The 17,551-nt window shown below is 36.1% G+C and overlaps 2 protein-coding genes across 2 annotated transcripts; one reads left to right on the forward strand and one right to left on the reverse strand.

The window, feature by feature from the left end:
* Positions 1 to 97: 97 nt before the first annotated feature.
* Positions 98 to 10,501, forward strand: si:dkey-4e7.3 (uncharacterized protein LOC402865 homolog). The gene is made up of 7 exons (XM_056465068.1): positions 98 to 305; positions 387 to 496; positions 1,827 to 2,011; positions 5,091 to 5,270; positions 5,350 to 5,461; positions 9,405 to 9,541; positions 9,964 to 10,501. The coding sequence occupies exons 1-7, from the start codon at positions 223 to 225 to the stop codon at positions 10,309 to 10,311; spliced, it is 1,155 nt and encodes a 384-aa protein (XP_056321043.1). The 5' UTR covers positions 98 to 222; the 3' UTR covers positions 10,312 to 10,501.
* On the reverse strand, positions 6,806 to 16,237 carry LOC130234775 (cytochrome c oxidase assembly factor 5). The gene is made up of 3 exons (XM_056465069.1): positions 16,009 to 16,237; positions 14,256 to 14,339; positions 6,806 to 10,708 (listed from the first exon to the last, which is right to left on the reverse strand). The coding sequence occupies exons 1-3, from the start codon at positions 16,108 to 16,110 to the stop codon at positions 10,667 to 10,669; spliced, it is 228 nt and encodes a 75-aa protein (XP_056321044.1). The 5' UTR covers positions 16,111 to 16,237; the 3' UTR covers positions 6,806 to 10,666.
* Between the last annotated feature and the right edge of the window lie 1,314 nt (positions 16,238 to 17,551).

Consider the following 17,551-nt stretch of genomic DNA (forward strand, 5'->3'; position numbering starts at 1 on the left):
TTTTATTTTGAAATTGCAGACAACAGTGATTGGCCGCCCTGATCAGCGTGGAGAAAAGTAACACGAATCACGTCAGCGAGTCATTCTGTTAAACAGTTAACTGAGAGAAAGTCAAGTTCCTGTTGGGATATTTTTAATTTGGGGACTTTTCTACACTTTTTAATCTGCTTAGCGTATAACAAAGCAATATTAGAGTGCACATACGTGCAATTTTTGACGTAAATGTTCTCTTCCCTTCGATTTAGATATATTTTAAGAAAAGCGTTTCTTACAAGGAAACAGATACGTGGACTAGTCAGAAATCGGTAAACATTTCCATTTGTTTTGTCTGTATTACCTTACCAAAATATTAAATTAATCACGGTTACGTAACGAATTACTCAAAGCTCCAAAGGTTCTCCTGACGGCAGACACGGAGAGCACGAGGACACAGCAGACCGCTTTCAGGAAACTCACACCAGTAACTTTAGCCTGCGACACTTCTCTAACGCTACAGGTAAGAGAAGAATCTTCCAAGTTCATGCATATTTGTAATCAGTACGCTACTAATTAATCATGTAATTGGCTGACACGTTGACTTTAAGTATCCACAGTTTATACTATTACAGTGCCCACCTAAATTAATAGTGACACTTGGTAAATATGTGCAAAGACGACTGTAAACAAATGCTTTTTTTGTGTTTATATTTTACTCTACAAAAGAAAAGAAAGAGATTAAGTTTGGTTTTGTTTGAGATTCGAAGCTTTTTTTCTTTGATTTGTGTGTCTACCCATTAAAGGGGTAGTTCACCACACAATTTCAATTCTGCCATCGTTTACTTATCCGCCAATTCTTCCAAAACTATATATATATATATATATATATATATATATATATATATATATATATATATATATATATATTAGATAGATAGATAGATATATTGATCAGTGTGTGTGTCTGTGTACATACATACGTAAATACATACATTTTATATATATATATATATATATATATATATATATATATATATATATATATATATATATTGAACACGTCACCGTTTTCAAGAAATGACACAGGGAAAAAGAATTGAACACACGAAGATAAGGAGGTGTGGAAAGGCAGTGAAAGCCAACACAGCAGCTGAAATCTCAGTAGTTCTCCAGCAAATCTCTGCCCTACCTCATTTTAAATGAATATTTGCTGCTTCATTCCAACATCAACATTATCAGGATGATGAAGATAAAACCGGGGTGGACATTTTAGCATGACAATGATCCAAAGCACATCCAAGGGAACTCTCAAATGCTTTTAGAGAAAGAAAATCAAGCTGTAGAATGGCCCAGCCAATCACCTGACTTAAATCCTTGATTTGTTAATCGAGACCCACAGAACCATCAAGATTTTTATGCTTTGCTTAGGTGTGACTTCAACAATGCATGTGACTTTATTCTCCATATGAGAGGCATCTTTAAGCTGCCATCACCAAAACCGCCTTTTATATAAAGTATAAAATACATTTTAGTAGTTCAGGACATTATCCTTGTGCTATTTCGTTGTTATTACACAGAACTCATTTTTTAGATTTTTTTGTTATATTTTTGTGTTTGTATTGTTTGGGTTTTTTACCAAAATCTGGCAATTCGATGTCAACAGCTCCTTTGGTGATACTAATCCCAGGAAAAAAATGACGTGTTCAATACTTATTTTCCCCGCTGTATATGTAACGAGAGAGACCAAAAGTTAATATAATGTCTAGTGTGCTTGCTTGAAGTGTTTTGATTGCAATTTTTACCAGTCCGGATATTTAACCAGCAGCTGTTTTGAACTGTTATTTGCCCAGAATTCAGCATGAAGAAGCTATTTGTGGACGTGGACTGTGGTGTGGATGATGCTCAGGCTATCATGATGGCTTTGGCAGTGCCTGGTGTGCAGATCCTGGGCATCAGCTGCGTTCATGGCAACACATCAGTGGAGAATGTCTGCAAGAACGTCCTGCGTATTCTCAAAGTCTGTAAGCATCTGGAGGTAAGAAGGTGGTATTAGGGCTGAACGATTCTGGCAAAAATGTGAATCATGATTTAATTTTTATTTTTTTTTTGCATAAAACCAAGATTACGATTTTTCTTACGATTCTGTACAGCCTATTATTATTGTTAATTTTCAAACATGGTAAAACAACAATAATAATATTAGGCCTAAGTGTAGATATACTAAATTTCGTATAGTCTATATGGTGGACTTGAACAGACTTTCAGTATGTCCTGTTTGTTAATTCACAGTAAAATGATGACATCAGAATATAACTATTCAGAATTATAAAGTTGATTTATTATGTTCAAGACATGTGCTTGTCATCTGTTATTGACAACATTATTAGACCACTTGTTTTCACTGTTAAAATTAGAATTTTGTCATTATCAGACTCCTTCTTGCATTATGTTCAACATTATATATAAGCTAGGGTTGTTATACTGACACAGTGAACATTTATTTTCATGCACAACACTTTGTGTTCTCTATGAAAGAAAAAACATATCAATGCTTGTCGTAATTATAACTGTAAAATATAATATGATCATTTAAATGATGTACGCACAGGTTTCACTTTCACTTCCGAGTGGCTGCCGTCGCTGTGAGAAAAAACACATACATGCAAATCAAACCTCCCGCACGGCCCTCAAATGATCACTCTGTGCAACAAACTGAACGTTATTTACAACTTCATTACCTGTTATTCACAGCCTATGCAGCTTCTGTTCACTAAAGTAGGTGTCATGCGTGCACCCGCACGTTCTCGGAAGTAAACAAACAGCTGGCGGTCAGCTCACGTGTGATTTTGCGGCCGCGAATATGTCATTACATTTGGTGAATTATACCTTATAACTACAGTATGTGACACTTTTAACGCCATTTGAAGGTGTCAGTGTTGCTGTGAAGACTTGTGCGTCCACCTTTACCCTTCTCTCCTAACCTTGAAAATATAATTGGCTGAATCATAGAAAAGCTGAATTAAGATCGTGTGTAGGGTCGAATCTAGATTGTGATGTTTTTTCGATTAATTATGCAGCCCTAGGTGGTATCATCTTTAAGTGGAAGATGTTTGGAACCACCAGGACTCTTCCTAGAGCTGGCTGGCCATCTGAGTGATCTGGGGAGAAGGGCCTTAGTCAGGGAGGTGATCAATAACCCGATGGTCACTCTGTCTGAGCAGGAACTGGAAGACTAGTCAGGATAGAGGGAAAGATGAATGCAGCAATGTACAGAGATATCCTGATTGAAAACCTGCTTCAGAGTGCTGTTCACCTCAGACTGGGGTGACGGTTCATTTTCCAGCATGACAATGACCCACCGCCAAAATATCAATGGAGCGGCTCCACAACAACTCGGTGAATGTTCTTGAGGTGCCCAGCCAGAGCCCAGACCTAAATCCTATTGAACATCTCTGGAGAGATCTGAAAATGGCTGTACACAGCCGCTTCCCATCCAACCTGATAGAGTTTGAGAGGTCCTGCAGAGTGGAATGGGCAAAAATTCCCAAAGACAGGTGTGCCAAGCTTGTGGCATCATATTCAAAAAGACTTGAGGCTGTAATTGCTGCCAAAGGTGCATCAACAAAGTATTGAGCAAAGGCTGTTAATACTTATGTACATGTGATTTTTCAGCTTTTTTTAAATTTTTTATAAATTTGCTACAATTTCAAAAAAAAAATATTTTCACCTTTTCAATTTGGGGTATTGTGTGTAGAATTTTGAGGAAATAAAGTAAATAAAATAAGTAAATAAAATAAGGCTGTGACATAAAAAATTGTGGGAAAAGTGAAGCGCTATGAATACTTTCTGGGTGCACTGTTTATATATGCGTAAAAACCTAAAGGAATGGTTCACTCAAAACTTAGTCTTCTCTTGTTCTAAACCAGTTTGATTTCTGTTGAAAACGAAAAAAGATTTATTTGAAGAAAACTAGAAACTGTAACTATTAACTTGCATAGTAGTTGTTTTTCCTACTATGGGTGTCAGTTGTTGAGGGAGAATAAATAGAGTACATTTTCATTTCGGGGTGAACTATCCCTTTGCCTTTTTTTAGTAAACAACCAACAATCCAGAACTCCCATCATAATAGGTTATGGGAATTTATTGCTCAAATTCCATGTGAGTACACTAGTTACTATAAATGTAATCCGTCAGTTGTTGTTTACTTATTCAGCTCAGTCTTCTCGACGACCTGAAATAATGCAGAGTATTGTTTTTGCAGCACATGACTGACATTTCAGCATAATTGAAAGACTCTATTATCTCAGAATAGGATCACCAATCTATTCTTGTGTTTCCAATATAATACACGAACTTTACTGTAGAGATTGTTTTTCAGGAGCGTAGAATTATCCTCCTTTCTTTATGCTCAGTATTTTATCCTTTATTATATCCACAATCATTTATAGAAGCTATTTTGAAGCTTTTTTTTTTAACCTGTTTGACTTTCTTTTTACCGTTGAACATAAAAGCACATACTTTGAAGAATGTTTGAAGTCGGTAGTCAATGACTTCCATAGTATATATTTTTTATACTATAGATATCATTAGGGGTTACCTGAGGGGGGTATTGCACAAAATAGAATTAAGAAACCCAGGCTTTCAGAATAAAAACATGGCTAGACCTAGTTTAATCAACATATCCAGGCTTAATCTGTTTGCTGATTCAGAATGAGAATGTGTCGCTATGTCAAGGCCGGTGCAGATAGCCGAGATAAGTGCATGTTCACAGCATTCTTAAACCAACCACAGGACCGATCACAGATTTATTTATTCAAATATGTGAGCCAATCGGGTAACTATTTGAAAAATGTTCCTTCCGCCCAACGATCTGTTACTCCCACTGATAACAGTGGAAAGAAACTCTGAGAAAAAAGAAACATTGAAAATTATTTTTCTCAATAACGTTCTGGAACCACTCGAGAGTGAGTACATGTAAATTTTTAGGTGATCTGTCCCTTTAAATAGCTCTCAGAATAACCTGCATAGTAATGTATTATTGTCCAGCACATGAACTTTGTGATAATAATTAAACCTGATTGCGTGTGTGTGTGTGTGTGTGTGTATTACTTTAGATTCCTGTGTTTCGTGGAGCAAATAAACCTCTACTGGGACAGGTGGTCGGCACTGGAGATTTTCATGGTAAAGATGGGCTGGGGGACGCACCGGACCCTGAAGCTCCTGGTCTGGATCTTGTCCAGAAGGAAGGCGCAGTATCTGCAATGATCCGAATAGTCAATGAAAACCCTGGAGAGGTCCGTATGGTTATAGGACAGGACATTTTTAAGACATGTCTTGTTTTAAGTGTTTTATCTTGTGTTCTGCTTCTCCTAGGTCTCTTTAGTGGCCACGGCTCCACTGACCAATGTGGCTTTGGCAGTCAAACTCGACCCCTCATTACCACAAAAACTTAAAGGCCTTTACATTATGGGTGGCAATACTGACTGTGAGTCTATAATATTTGATGCTTATTATTTTATCTGAAAAGGACTGAATACTATATCTAGTATAAGCAGCATTTACACTACAGCGTTTATGCTTTTTGGTAATTAATATACATGATTATACAAATTTTGTGATTCTAAAAGTGTAGAACTTTTGAAAGTGGGTTTCAAAGTGCAAGTCAATACTGTTTACAGCTTATAAGTGTTTGACATTCACGTTATAGTATTTCTTTCCAGAATGCCACCTACTGGCCTGGCATACAGAATTCAGTATTGTTTTAGTTTAACATGACATCTGTATGCAAACGTTTTCAAAAACTACAAGAAAATGTTGTTTTTAATACTTCGTTGTAGGGCTGCACAATATATCATTTTAGCAACGATATCGCAATGTGTGCATCTGCACTAGTCACATCACAGAATCAGCAAAGTTCAGTTGGGATTATAGTTAATTATATAGTCGATTATAATCTATGCAGAGTTTGATCATAATAGAGTAAAAGCTTATCGTCTGGCATGCATTTTAAAAGTGATGTTTCACCTAAAAATTTCATTTTACTCACTATTTTCATTTCACCCTTCACTAGTTTCAAACGTTTATGAGTTTCTTTTTTTATGTTGAACACAAAGAGAAGATATTTTAATAATATTAAATGTTTAAAACAACTGAAGTGTGAGTACATTTTCCTTTTTGGTGAACTATCCCTTTACTGTTTGAACATTTCAGTATTTTAGCGTTCAGCCACAATGATACTAATTAAACTTAATGGAGATAATGACTGAAACTTTTATCTTTGGTTTGTTGTATTTATCTATCCTTGTAATTTATTTGTTATATATATTATTCGAGAGTCACTCGCCTACAAAATTATACCAATTAATCTAAAATAAAGATTTGTTTTTGAATAAAGCTGTTTTAGTAATCTGGTGAAATTGTATTACATTGCAATATATATCGCAGAAATACAAAATAACGTAATGTCAGATTTTTCCAAAATCATGCAGCCCTACTTTGTTGTCATGTGAATCAATGTATTCTGGGCGATGTTAAAGTGATGGTTCACCCAAAATTGTGTCATCGTTTACTCACTCTTGACTTGTTCCAAACCTGTTTGAGAAGTTATTTGGAAGAAAGCTGAAAAACCAGTAACATTTGAGTTCTAAAATAAGTAAAAAAACAAATGCTATGGAGGTCAATGGTTACAGGTTTCCAACATTCTTCACTAAACAGTTTTATGTAAAAGTTTGGCCACCCCTGATCATTTTCGTAGTTGCAAGCCATACCCTGCTGGCCTTTCAAATCAGCATTTTCATTTGGAATTCTATACCCAATGGAAAAAGCAGCATTTCAGTTCTGATATAACATTTATTTAATCAACAGATGCAATGCAATTTAAGTCTTAACAAAAACAGACAGGTGCATAAATTTGGGCACCCCAACATAATAATGACATCAATCTTTTGTACAGCCACCTTTTGCTGAAATAACAGCCTGCAGACACTTCTTTTAGCCAAGGATAAGTCCTTGAATTCATGCTGAAGGCATTTTGGACCATTCTTCATTGCACAGTTTCTCTAGTTCAGTCAGATTTGATGTTTGCTAAACATAAAGGGCCATTTTCAAATCAATCCATAGATTTTTAATGATGTTCAAGTCTAGGGACTAGGATGGCCATTCTAGATCATTGTATCATGTCTGAGCATGAATTCCTTGGTAGATCTGGAACTGTGCTTTGAGTCATTGTCCTGCTGAAACATCCAACCTTGCCATAACCTCAGCCTCTTGACTGGTTCCTGAACAGAATCTGCTGATACTGAAATCCATGTGACCTTGAACTCTGACAAGGTTTCCAGTACCTGTGCTTGCCACACATCCCCACAGCATGATGGAGCCTCCATCATATTTTACAGTAGAGAGCAGGTTCTTCTCCTGTAATGCTGTGTTCATTTTCCGCCATGTTAAGCACCTATGATTGTGGCATCTGTCCACAGTGTATTGTCCAAAATAATTCAGGCTTGTCCAGATGAGCCTCTGCATACCTCAAACGACTCTTCTTGTTGGCAGAACACAGAAAAGGCTTCTTCTGCATCATCTTCCATTGAGCTGTTCTTTGTGAAGAGTGCGCTGGACTGTGGAACAATGCACGATGACATTATTAGCACCAAGATGTTCCTGGAGCTTTTTGGAGGTGGTCTGTGGTTTGTCTATGACCATTCTGACTATTCTTCGCCTTTGCCTTTCAGATATTTTTCTTGGGTCTTTGCTTCCCAAGAACTGTTCCTGTGACCTTTCATTTTCTTACTATATTCCTGACTGTGGAGATAAACCTTTGTGACAGCTTTTTGAATCCTTCTCCCAATTCATGTTGATGAATTATCCTAGTTTTTAGGTTATGAAGTTCTTCTGAGGTTCCCATGTTGCTACTTTCTAGTTCACAATAAGGAGAAGCACATCTAGCAATCAGCTATCCTAAATATCCTTGTTCATGATTAGTTGCACCTGTGTTACGATTGTTAAGGTTTACTGAAGCTGCGGTCACACTAGAGTTGTGAAAATCTGTAGTACGGCGCTGCTTAAAGGGTGGGATTAAACAAGATGATAAGACATTAAAAAAAGCGAGCGATTGCTCCATATTTAAAATTTCTGTTCAGAGAGGTCATGTTTTGATTTTCGATTGGTCTCACACACTCAAGTGATGCAATTTCGCAGGTCAGAGTTCACCAAGTTTGAACTTTGCAACGCAGCGAACTGCTTAACTTGTCACACGAGCTTGTGTTTCTGGTCTGACGATTTGCTCGCGAATGAATGGAAGTCTATGGGGAGAAAAGTACAGTGTGACCGCAGCTTAAGTCAATCAAATCAATCAGCAATAAGTGACTACAGGTTCTGAAATCCACACAAACTTTTGCTTAGCCTATTTTTCAGTTTCTATTTAATTTCACACATCTCAGTACTGCTACACTGCGAATCTGTCTAAAAACATGACATCTAGCTTTCTCCAGAAACCAAATGGCATGTCACTGCAATCTTTTATAAAGAACGAGCACATTACTATGCAACCACAGAGGGGTGCCCAAATCTTTACATAAAACTGTATCTTCCTTTGCATACAAACCAACCAAAAGGTCAGGTCAGTAAATGAAAAAAGTTCATTTTTGGTTGAACTATTCCTTTAAGATTAATGGACTTTTAAGCTCAGTGTTTAAAAATTAATCTCTGAATTGTGAGGTGTTTATTTAGTCTTACCACCTTCAGTAATGGCTTCTGTTCTCTATCAAAAAAACTGTCTACATGATAACTTTAGAATGTTTGAATCAAAAAGAATCAGTCGAGTTGAATCAATTGAGTTGTTTTGTGTGGAAATTTCTTGTTAAGTTGCGCAGATTTTTGTGCAAACATTTTTTTTAAACCGTACTTCAACTCACATTTAATTTAATGCATCACTGCTAAATATAATAGTATATATAAAAAAAAACTAAATCATTGTTTTTACACTGATATAAAAAAGCAACAAATCAGAAATGTTTCAAGTTTCAATGCTCTCTGAAGGGTTATGTGACACTAAATACTGAGAATTTTATCATGAATATTCAGCTTGAAAACAGGAATAGCATTTCATAATATATTCAGATAGAAAAGTGATTTAATACGGAAAAATCTCATAAAATTTTTGTACTTTCAAATGATTGACTACTATATATTACCAGCCCTACGTTAGAATCATGTGTTTGATCTATATCAGTGTTTCCCTGGAGGCACACCAACAGTACATATTTTAGATGATTCATTTCAGGTTTTGGAGTCTCTTCTAATGTTCTGATGAGTTGATTGAGGTGTGTTTGATTGGGAAGTGGTTGAAAACGTGTACTTGGAAAACACTGATCTATATTGCTTGTAGCCAGTTTCTATTTTTAATCTAATTCAACCTGTTTTTTTCTCCGTAGCTCGAGGAAACACCACTATGTGTGGAGAGTTCAACTTTGCAGCTGATCCTGAAGCAGCTTATATTGTTCTCAATGAATTTGTTTGCCCGGTTTACATTGCAGCTTGGGAGTTCACCTGCCACAGTAAATTACCCTGGGTAATCAATCCACATCTTCATAAAATATAACCACGCTTATACATAAAGCTGCGGTCACACTGCACTTTTCTCACCATAGGCTTACATTCATATGCACAAGAATGCGTGAGACGGGAAATGCTAGCTCATGCGACAAGTTGTGCAGGATTGGAAAGTTCAAGCTTGGTGAACTCTGACCTGTGAAATCGCATCACATGATTGCGTGAGACTAATCGAAGATCAAAACATGACCTCTCTGGACAGAAATTTAAAACATGGAGCAATCACTCACTTTTTTAAAAATGTCTAATCATCTTGTTTAATCCCAGCCCTTTTGCAGCACCGTACGACAAAATTTCGCACGCACAAACTCTAGCGTGACCGCAGCTTAATGCTTTATATGTTATGTAATAAACATCTCACTCTCTGCATGTGGATTTTAGGAGTTCTGTGATGGGTGGCTGGCGCAGGACACAGATAAAGCTCGCTTCATGAAGCAGATCTTCCAGCACAGCATGAAGAACAGCCACAGCGAGAGGATCGAGAAGGAGCTGGTGGCAGGACAGGGTTTCATCTCCTGCGACTCTTACGCCATGGCGGCGGCCATTGATGGCACCATCATCCTAGAAAGTGAGCAGAGAGCTGTGACGGTGGAGCTGGCAGGAAACTGCTGCCGTGGGATGATGGTGGTGGATCATCTGGATCTCCTTAAGAAGACTCACAAAGTCCACATCCTCAAGAAGGTTGACTTAGAGAGGTTTAAAGAGCTCCTGATGAACTCTTTAAAATAGTGCTGACATCCATAGCCATATATATTATTATATACAAGTTGATAATCAATTGCTATTGGCTGTATTATGTGATTATAAAATCATGATGACTGAAAACCATTCCCGCATAGCTGGTTTAGATTAAAAAAAAAAAATGTTTGTTACAAGTTATATGAAGCACATTTTTATAATTAAAATACTACTGGTTTAACATTTGTTTTGGATTATTCAGAACTGGAAAACATTTTATTTTATTTGATGACACTGGTGCAGTTCAAGAGAGTCTCAAGTCAATGACAGCAGTTTTCCCTATAAACAAATGTGTGTAAAGGCAAAAGACACAGGATCTTCATTAAAAACACAAGGTGAGTGATTTTCATTCTCCTTTTCTGCCTCTGAATCGAGATCGGGTGTCCAGCTGGAATGACAGAAAAGAGAATTTTAATAGAAAGACATCTTTCCTATCTCAGCATGTGCTTTAAAAACCACATTAAAATGACATAGCTAAAAACTCATTTGACCAAATTTCATACAATGTTTACGAAAACTTTACAATGGATAGTATAAAAATATTATTTCAAAAATGATAATTGCATTTGTTTTCTTATTGGCAGATTTTTTTTTTAAATGACCCATCTCCTTCAAAACACCATTCTTGCAGCTTATTTATTGCAGCATTCATTTAAACCAATGATCTCAAACTCAATTCCTGGAGGGCAGCAGCTCTGCATAGTTTAGCTCCAACCACCTCCAACCCACACCTGCTTAATAGTCTCTAGGGCTGTTTTTCAATTCCAAGAACGGACTTGCGTTCTTGTGGAAACCGGTCTTGCCAGGTCACCTCGGAAGAACGGAGAACGCATCCTCTACTGCGTTCTTCCTGATGGTCACTTGACCTTCACGGGTGTTTAACTGAAAATGATTTCAACATTACAGCAGTCATACACAATACATACTGTGCATGAAGACTTTACAAATAAACGTTGCACAATACAAAAAAAAAATATTGGATAAAATTCATATTCAAACACCCTTATTGTGTTTATGACTATTAAGATTATCATGGTAATGTTTACTTTAACGTCCCATTTAGGGAAACTCCTGAGATAAACAAGTTATATCTCTGAAATTTAATAATAAATCTATATAAAATGCTGCGCCTCCCACCTCTAGTCGCAATGACGTCTAGAGCGAGTTCGGTGCTCAAGTCTGCATCGGTGGGTCCTTAATATCAAGAACACATCCGGGAACTTTCATGTGTCCTTCATTCTGATGACATTACACGAGAATCGCTGAGGAACGCATATTGAGAAACAGCCTAGCAGCCTTAAAGACTTTGATTAGTTGGATCAGCTGTGTTTGATAAGGAAACTAACTTACTATGAATTTTATGTAATTTTGCTCAGATGGATAATTTAATGTTAATCAGATGATGTCATTATGCTGCTGTGCCATGAGCCAGTCATTGCATTGCTGATCATGATTTCGAGGATTGATAGATCCGTCCTTAACAACACACGCAGTGATCTCAGATCAGTTCCTCCAGACATTTTAACCCGATTCACGAACTTGTTTGAACAACCAAATTAGCCAGAGATCAGTTATCAAGATTAGGAGATCCAGGATCTGCCAAAACATCTTAGATCATTTAAGCGAGGTACGAGCCCCAGGTGCTGTTTGAATTATCTAGCATTGTTATCTAAAGGGAACATCATTGCTAGAACCTCAGTGTGTTTTTTAACAGGTCAGTCCAGAGGCTGTGTGTTAGGTCAACAGCTTTAAGGACTGCCCACGGAATGCCTATAAAATAATACTGCCTTAATCAGACTTAATGACTGCAGCACGTTATCAATAAGGAATCCTGCATAAAGAACACCAAAGGTTTCTCTTGGTCTGTGCTTCAAAAAGGAAAAAGATGTCACTTCTAGAGTTTCCTACAACACCAATGACTCTCCTCTCAGTGAACACCACCAAATTGAGCCTACAGATTCAACTACTGAAGACAGCAAGAAGAAAAAAAAAATCGTGCTGTCTGGTTTTGGGTTTCAATTTCTGCTGCAATATTCAGATGAATCAACAGTTGGCATTTAATGACCACTGACAAGATAATGCACCACATCACATAGCTCAAATTGTCCATGTCGATCTGTTTCCTGAACAAGTAGTGAGTTCTCTAATCTCAAATGACCTCCATAAGGTCCAGATCTCAAACCTATATAAAGCACCTCTTGGATGTGCAGCTGAAAAATCTGAATCAACCATGTAATTATGTCAATGTGAACCTAAATCTCTAAGATATGTTTTCAGGACTTTAGAATTATGGCAGTTTCTAACGGCAAAACGGGCTCCAACCTAGTACTAGCAAACTAAATCTAATGTAGTGGCAGGTGAGTGTATATCAGGGTTCAGAAGGGAATTAAGCAACTTAACCACTTGCTGCAGGCTGTTTTTTACTCTGCAGGTTCATGTTTTAATAAATTGTATGAATTATATGTCATACTATGATGATAAAACAGAGTAAGGTCACTTCCACCAGAGTTGTTCTGCATTTGTCCTAATCCCTTACATTTTGAACTAAACAGCACACTAAAGACACCACCCAAAAACTGAAAACACTGTCACCATTTACTCACCCTCAAGTGCTTTCAAACCTGTTTGAGTTTCTTTCTTGTCAAACACAAAAGAAGATATTTAGAAGAATTTTTTAAACCTGTAACCATTGACTTCCATAGTACTTGTTTTTCCTAGTATGGATGTCAGTGGTTTTCAGCATTCTTCAAAATATCTTTGTGTTCAACAGAGTAAAGAAACACAAAGGTTTGGAACCACTCAAAGTAAATTTTGATTTTTGTGTGAACGATTCCTTTAAGGAAGTTTTTTATGATAAAAGAATCCTTATAATAAATAATATATGGTTTTATTCAAATAGGAAACTGTACATAATGTGTAATGTAAAATTTATTTTATTAATGGCTGGAAGAATATTTTTATTGGGCTAGTTTCAGGCTATTGGGACATTGAGCAAATTTAGTTCTGAAAACCTAAACAAATACGAATGTTTCAAATCTAAAACATAATTAAATCAAGAGCTTTTGTGGATCAAATAAATTAATTCAATCTGTCAAAACTCAGATACGAGTACAACCATGGTACTTTTTTCAAACCAGTTCAGACTAAGGCTGAATAATTAATCGACATCTGAATGGACATTCAGAACCTATAATCGATCGAATTTTTTCAGGTCAATTTTTTCAGTTACTTTCCCTACCGCATGTGGAGTCACATGACCCCGCTCTGTTAAGGCTGAATTAAACTTCTGCATCAAACACACGACAGGTGTGGTCCGGCGCAGCTTTTGCGTGGTTGCATACACGTGCACCTCTCAAAAAATGTAACTACATGTCGCAAGTTTGCACTACATTGACTATAATTGGAGGCTGAGCCAGAGAAGCCTTGAGACGGCATAATTTCCATTACATTAAAATGATTATTTACATTAAAATATTTGTTTACAGAACTCTTAAAATATTAATTTACGGGATATACAAGTTATTTATTTTAGAAGAGATATTCTGCTTATTTTCTACTTTTAATGTGAAAAACATTGAAAATTATTTATTTTGTTTCCAAAAGTGCAAGTTATTTATTTTTGTTTTAGGCAATGTGTGTTTTAATTTCAGTTGTTCAATAAATAATCATAGATAGCAGATAGTGTGTGTTTCCTCCAATTATTTTAATATCAAGTAATGCTTCCTTCATTAAAAAATCTCTCAGTTGTAATATGTGAGCATATTTACTGTACAAAACTTATCTGTGAACTATGAAGGCAAAGAAAAAAGAAGTAAAAATCATTTCTTGTAATAGAGTTCAAATGTTCAAATAATCAAGATTTAGATTTTTGGCCGAATCGTCCAGCCCTAGTTCAGACAAGTAAATTGCAAACACTTGACCAGAAATAGACTGACCATGGATCTCTTGCACTCAAAGAAAGCCACCTGCATGCTTCTGCAATGTCCTTCCTTCAGACACTCACTGGGCTTCTTGCCTTCCTGTGGACAAACAGACAGCAGCACATTTTAGACAACTGGGGGGGAAATGTCTGACAATAAACTTTAGATAACGTTGTGTGGCTGGCCACTGAATGCATTTAGATTACTTTTATTATTAAAGTACTTATTGACACTTGGCAATCATGAAGTGTTATTAAGAGACTGAAAAAGAAAACTGAAAACAACATCTTACGTCGCAAATATTAAATTGTGAAAGTTCAAAAAATATGTAGTCCAAGACCAAGTTAAGTTAAATATTACATTAATTTCATGAAATGTAAAAGTTTTATTAATCATCCATTATATTAAAATGATATATTTTATGTTTCTGTTGGCGCTGCACAATATATCGCAAAAATATTGTTATCACGATAATAGTACATGCAATATATGCATACAAATTATATTGTTATGTTGATTTTTTGCATTGGTTGTTTACTTAAAATTGATCAGATGGGGCCTTACTATCTCCATCCCCAGTTTTATGAGCTCATTTGCCCTATTTTGACTGCTACGCTGTCATAAATTGTGAAAATAACCCATTGAAAAAAGGCTTTAGGAGCAAGCAGAATCCTGTTGACCGTCACATCAGTGTGACTTCAGCTAATTGGTTTTGGCCAATACAAACTATTATTTTTCAATAATTATTTTTCAACTATTATTTTAAAAAAACTATAGAGTTCAACATCCAGCTGTTCAAGAAAACATACAGTCAGATGTAGGTATGTAGGCTTTCACTACTGTGTTGTTTTCAAATGAAAAAAATATTTTACCTATTCGTGAAACAAAAAATTAGCAATAAAAAAGTGAAGCACCAAAAAAGGCCCATATTAAAATTTATGTAAATACTAATTTGGCTATTGTGTTATCCATGAATTTTCAATCAAATGTACTTTTTTTTTTTTACAGGAGAGGCTAAACAAATCATGGAGCTCTTTTATTATTATTATGTTTAAATTTTTTATTATTCAAACAGCCAAATTCTGGCTGAGGAAAGTTGAATGCGCAGGACAGTTTGTTATTTGCCTAATAAATGACAATAAGCTCTAGTTTTAATTTAAAACTTTAACAGATTCCTGTTTTTTTAACGATGCAATATGATGTAATAAATTTGTATTATTAAAATAAGTATCATTCATTTTTATTTATTCTAAATCTTGAGGAAATATTTTGGTACAATAAAAAAGTGTGGTTATAATGACCATCTGACAACCTAATTCAGCTAAACATAGTGTTTAAAATGACACTAAAATGCAGTATTTAAATCTCATAAATTAATAGAAAATAAGGTGAACAACTGCAAAAAGGTCCAAATATTGGAAAAAAAAAAACCCCTACCCCTTTCACCAGGTTGGCTATCGTTACAGGCCTGTAGAATATAGAAAAGTTTAAACAAACCATTTTACGAAAGCAATCCATTGCTTTTCTAGAAGATAAACTGAAGTTTACGGTTAGTTTATCCATGATAACCCCACATTTACCGTGCTGTTGCCACACTAACGTGTGTAACACTAATATGTTTACAGAACACTTTGTCGTCAAAATATGTTTATACAAGTTGTAATCAATGCACCAAAAACATGTCTACCACACGTTTACTCTAATAACCAATTGTTAATTTCCCTAAGGGGGTGACAGATCACTGCTGTATTGATAAATGTGATGTTACCTTAACTACACAGTCATGCTGAAGGAGACAGGCTTTGAAATCTTCTCTTAATCCAGAGCAGGCGCGGCCATCATCCTCTTTATCTTCGTAATATTTGGGCATCCTGCACAGCTTTCATCCGAGCAAGTCAAAGCGAAATGTTAGAGCAGGAATTAGGTAAAAACGACTAAACAAACTAACGGCAAGTCAAACGCGAGACTATTATGAAAGCGGCCATTTTAAATATGACGTGCACTCGAAAGTGGTATATTAGTGCACTCTGGGAATTGTAGTTCGCAAGTGTTTAACATTTTGGCGAACATTAAAGGGATAGCTCACTTACAATGAAAATGTACTCGCCCTCAAGTGGTTCCAAACGAGTTTCTTTATTCTGCTGAGCACAAAAGATCTTCTGAAAAAAAATGAAAACCGGAAACGACCCATAGTAGGAAAGAAAAAGTCAAAATATCTCCAACCCAACACAGGTTTGAAAATGGTGGAGGATGAGTAAATGACAGAATTCTCAGTTTTGTCTGTACTATCTCTTTAAAAAGAGAAATAATAGTCTAAAATAATGCACCGTTCACAATCTGCATTGTTTTCAGTTGTATTACGTAAGTATTTGACGGTCATACAGCAGTGTAAAGCACTTCTATTCACCACGAGATGGCGGTAAATTTATGTTTGTCACACATATGTTTTGCCACGGAAGTGTATTAACAATAAAACCACCTTTTAATTTCACGTACTTAAACCACCATGTTTTCAACACACTCACAATTCCGATAAACCATTGTAATCAATCTGCCAAAAACCATTTACTATTTTAAAGCATGGTTAATTTTCATTAGACTAGGATTAATTAAGCTGTCAAATCAACTATGCAGCGTTGACAAATTGTAAGGACTTCAGGCTGTTCATAATATTATCAAATGTCACTCTTACAAAAATAATGGTTCTACTACACAAAAAAAAAAAAAAAAAAAAAATCAAACAAACAAATGTTATTAGTAAAACTAATACAAATGTTAACCAATAGCTAAAAACCCAACATTACTAGACCCACACTTTTGCTATATTAAAACAATTGTGTTTTTTTTTGTTTTTTTTGTTTTTTTTTTAACGTAGCCTATTAATTTATGGTTAATTTAATTTGAATCCAAAGTGTAAGCTGAACCTAGGATTCAGGAGGAACAATGCGGTTTTCATCCAGGCCGTGGTACAGTGGACCAGCTCTGTACCTTTACCAGGGTGCTTGAGGGTTCATGGGAGTATGCCAAACCAGTCCACATGTGTTTTATGGACTTGGAGAAGGTATTCGTCCATGTCCTTTGTGGCATTCTGTGGAGGGTGCTCTGGGAGTATGGGGTCAGAGGCACTCTATTAAGGGCTGTCTCGTCCCTGTATGAACAGACTAGGAGTTTGGGTCGCATTGTTGGCAGTAAGTCAGACATGTTTCCAGAGCATGTTGGACTCTGGCAGGTCTGCCCTTTGTCACCAATTCTGTTCAGAATTTATATGGATGGAATTTCAAAGTGCAGCCTTGAGCTGGAGGGGTCCAGTT

This window comes from Danio aesculapii, chromosome 9 (assembly GCF_903798145.1).
Source record: "Danio aesculapii chromosome 9, fDanAes4.1, whole genome shotgun sequence".
In the NCBI taxonomy this organism is placed as follows: Eukaryota; Metazoa; Chordata; class Actinopteri; order Cypriniformes; family Danionidae; genus Danio; species Danio aesculapii.

Excerpts from the sequence above, each read along its gene's own strand:
- LOC130234775 (XM_056465069.1), bottom strand. The coding sequence starts at position 16,110 with ATGCCCAAATATTACGAAGATAAAGAGGATGATGGCCGCGCCTGCTCT. Across the intron at positions 14,340-16,008 it reads AGCATGACTGTGTAGTTAAG|GAAGGCAAGAAGCCCAGTGA; the intron begins GTAACATCACAT and ends GTTTGTCCACAG. Across the intron at positions 10,709-14,255 it reads TTGAGTGCAAGAGATCCATG|CTGGACACCCGATCTCGATT; the intron begins GTCAGTCTATTT and ends CTGTCATTCCAG.
- si:dkey-4e7.3 (XM_056465068.1), top strand. The coding sequence starts at position 223 with ATGTTCTCTTCCCTTCGATTTAGATATATTTTAAGAAAAGCGTTTCTT. Across the intron at positions 2,012-5,090 it reads AAGTCTGTAAGCATCTGGAG|ATTCCTGTGTTTCGTGGAGC; the intron begins GTAAGAAGGTGG and ends GTATTACTTTAG. Across the intron at positions 9,542-9,963 it reads GCCACAGTAAATTACCCTGG|GAGTTCTGTGATGGGTGGCT; the intron begins GTAATCAATCCA and ends TGTGGATTTTAG.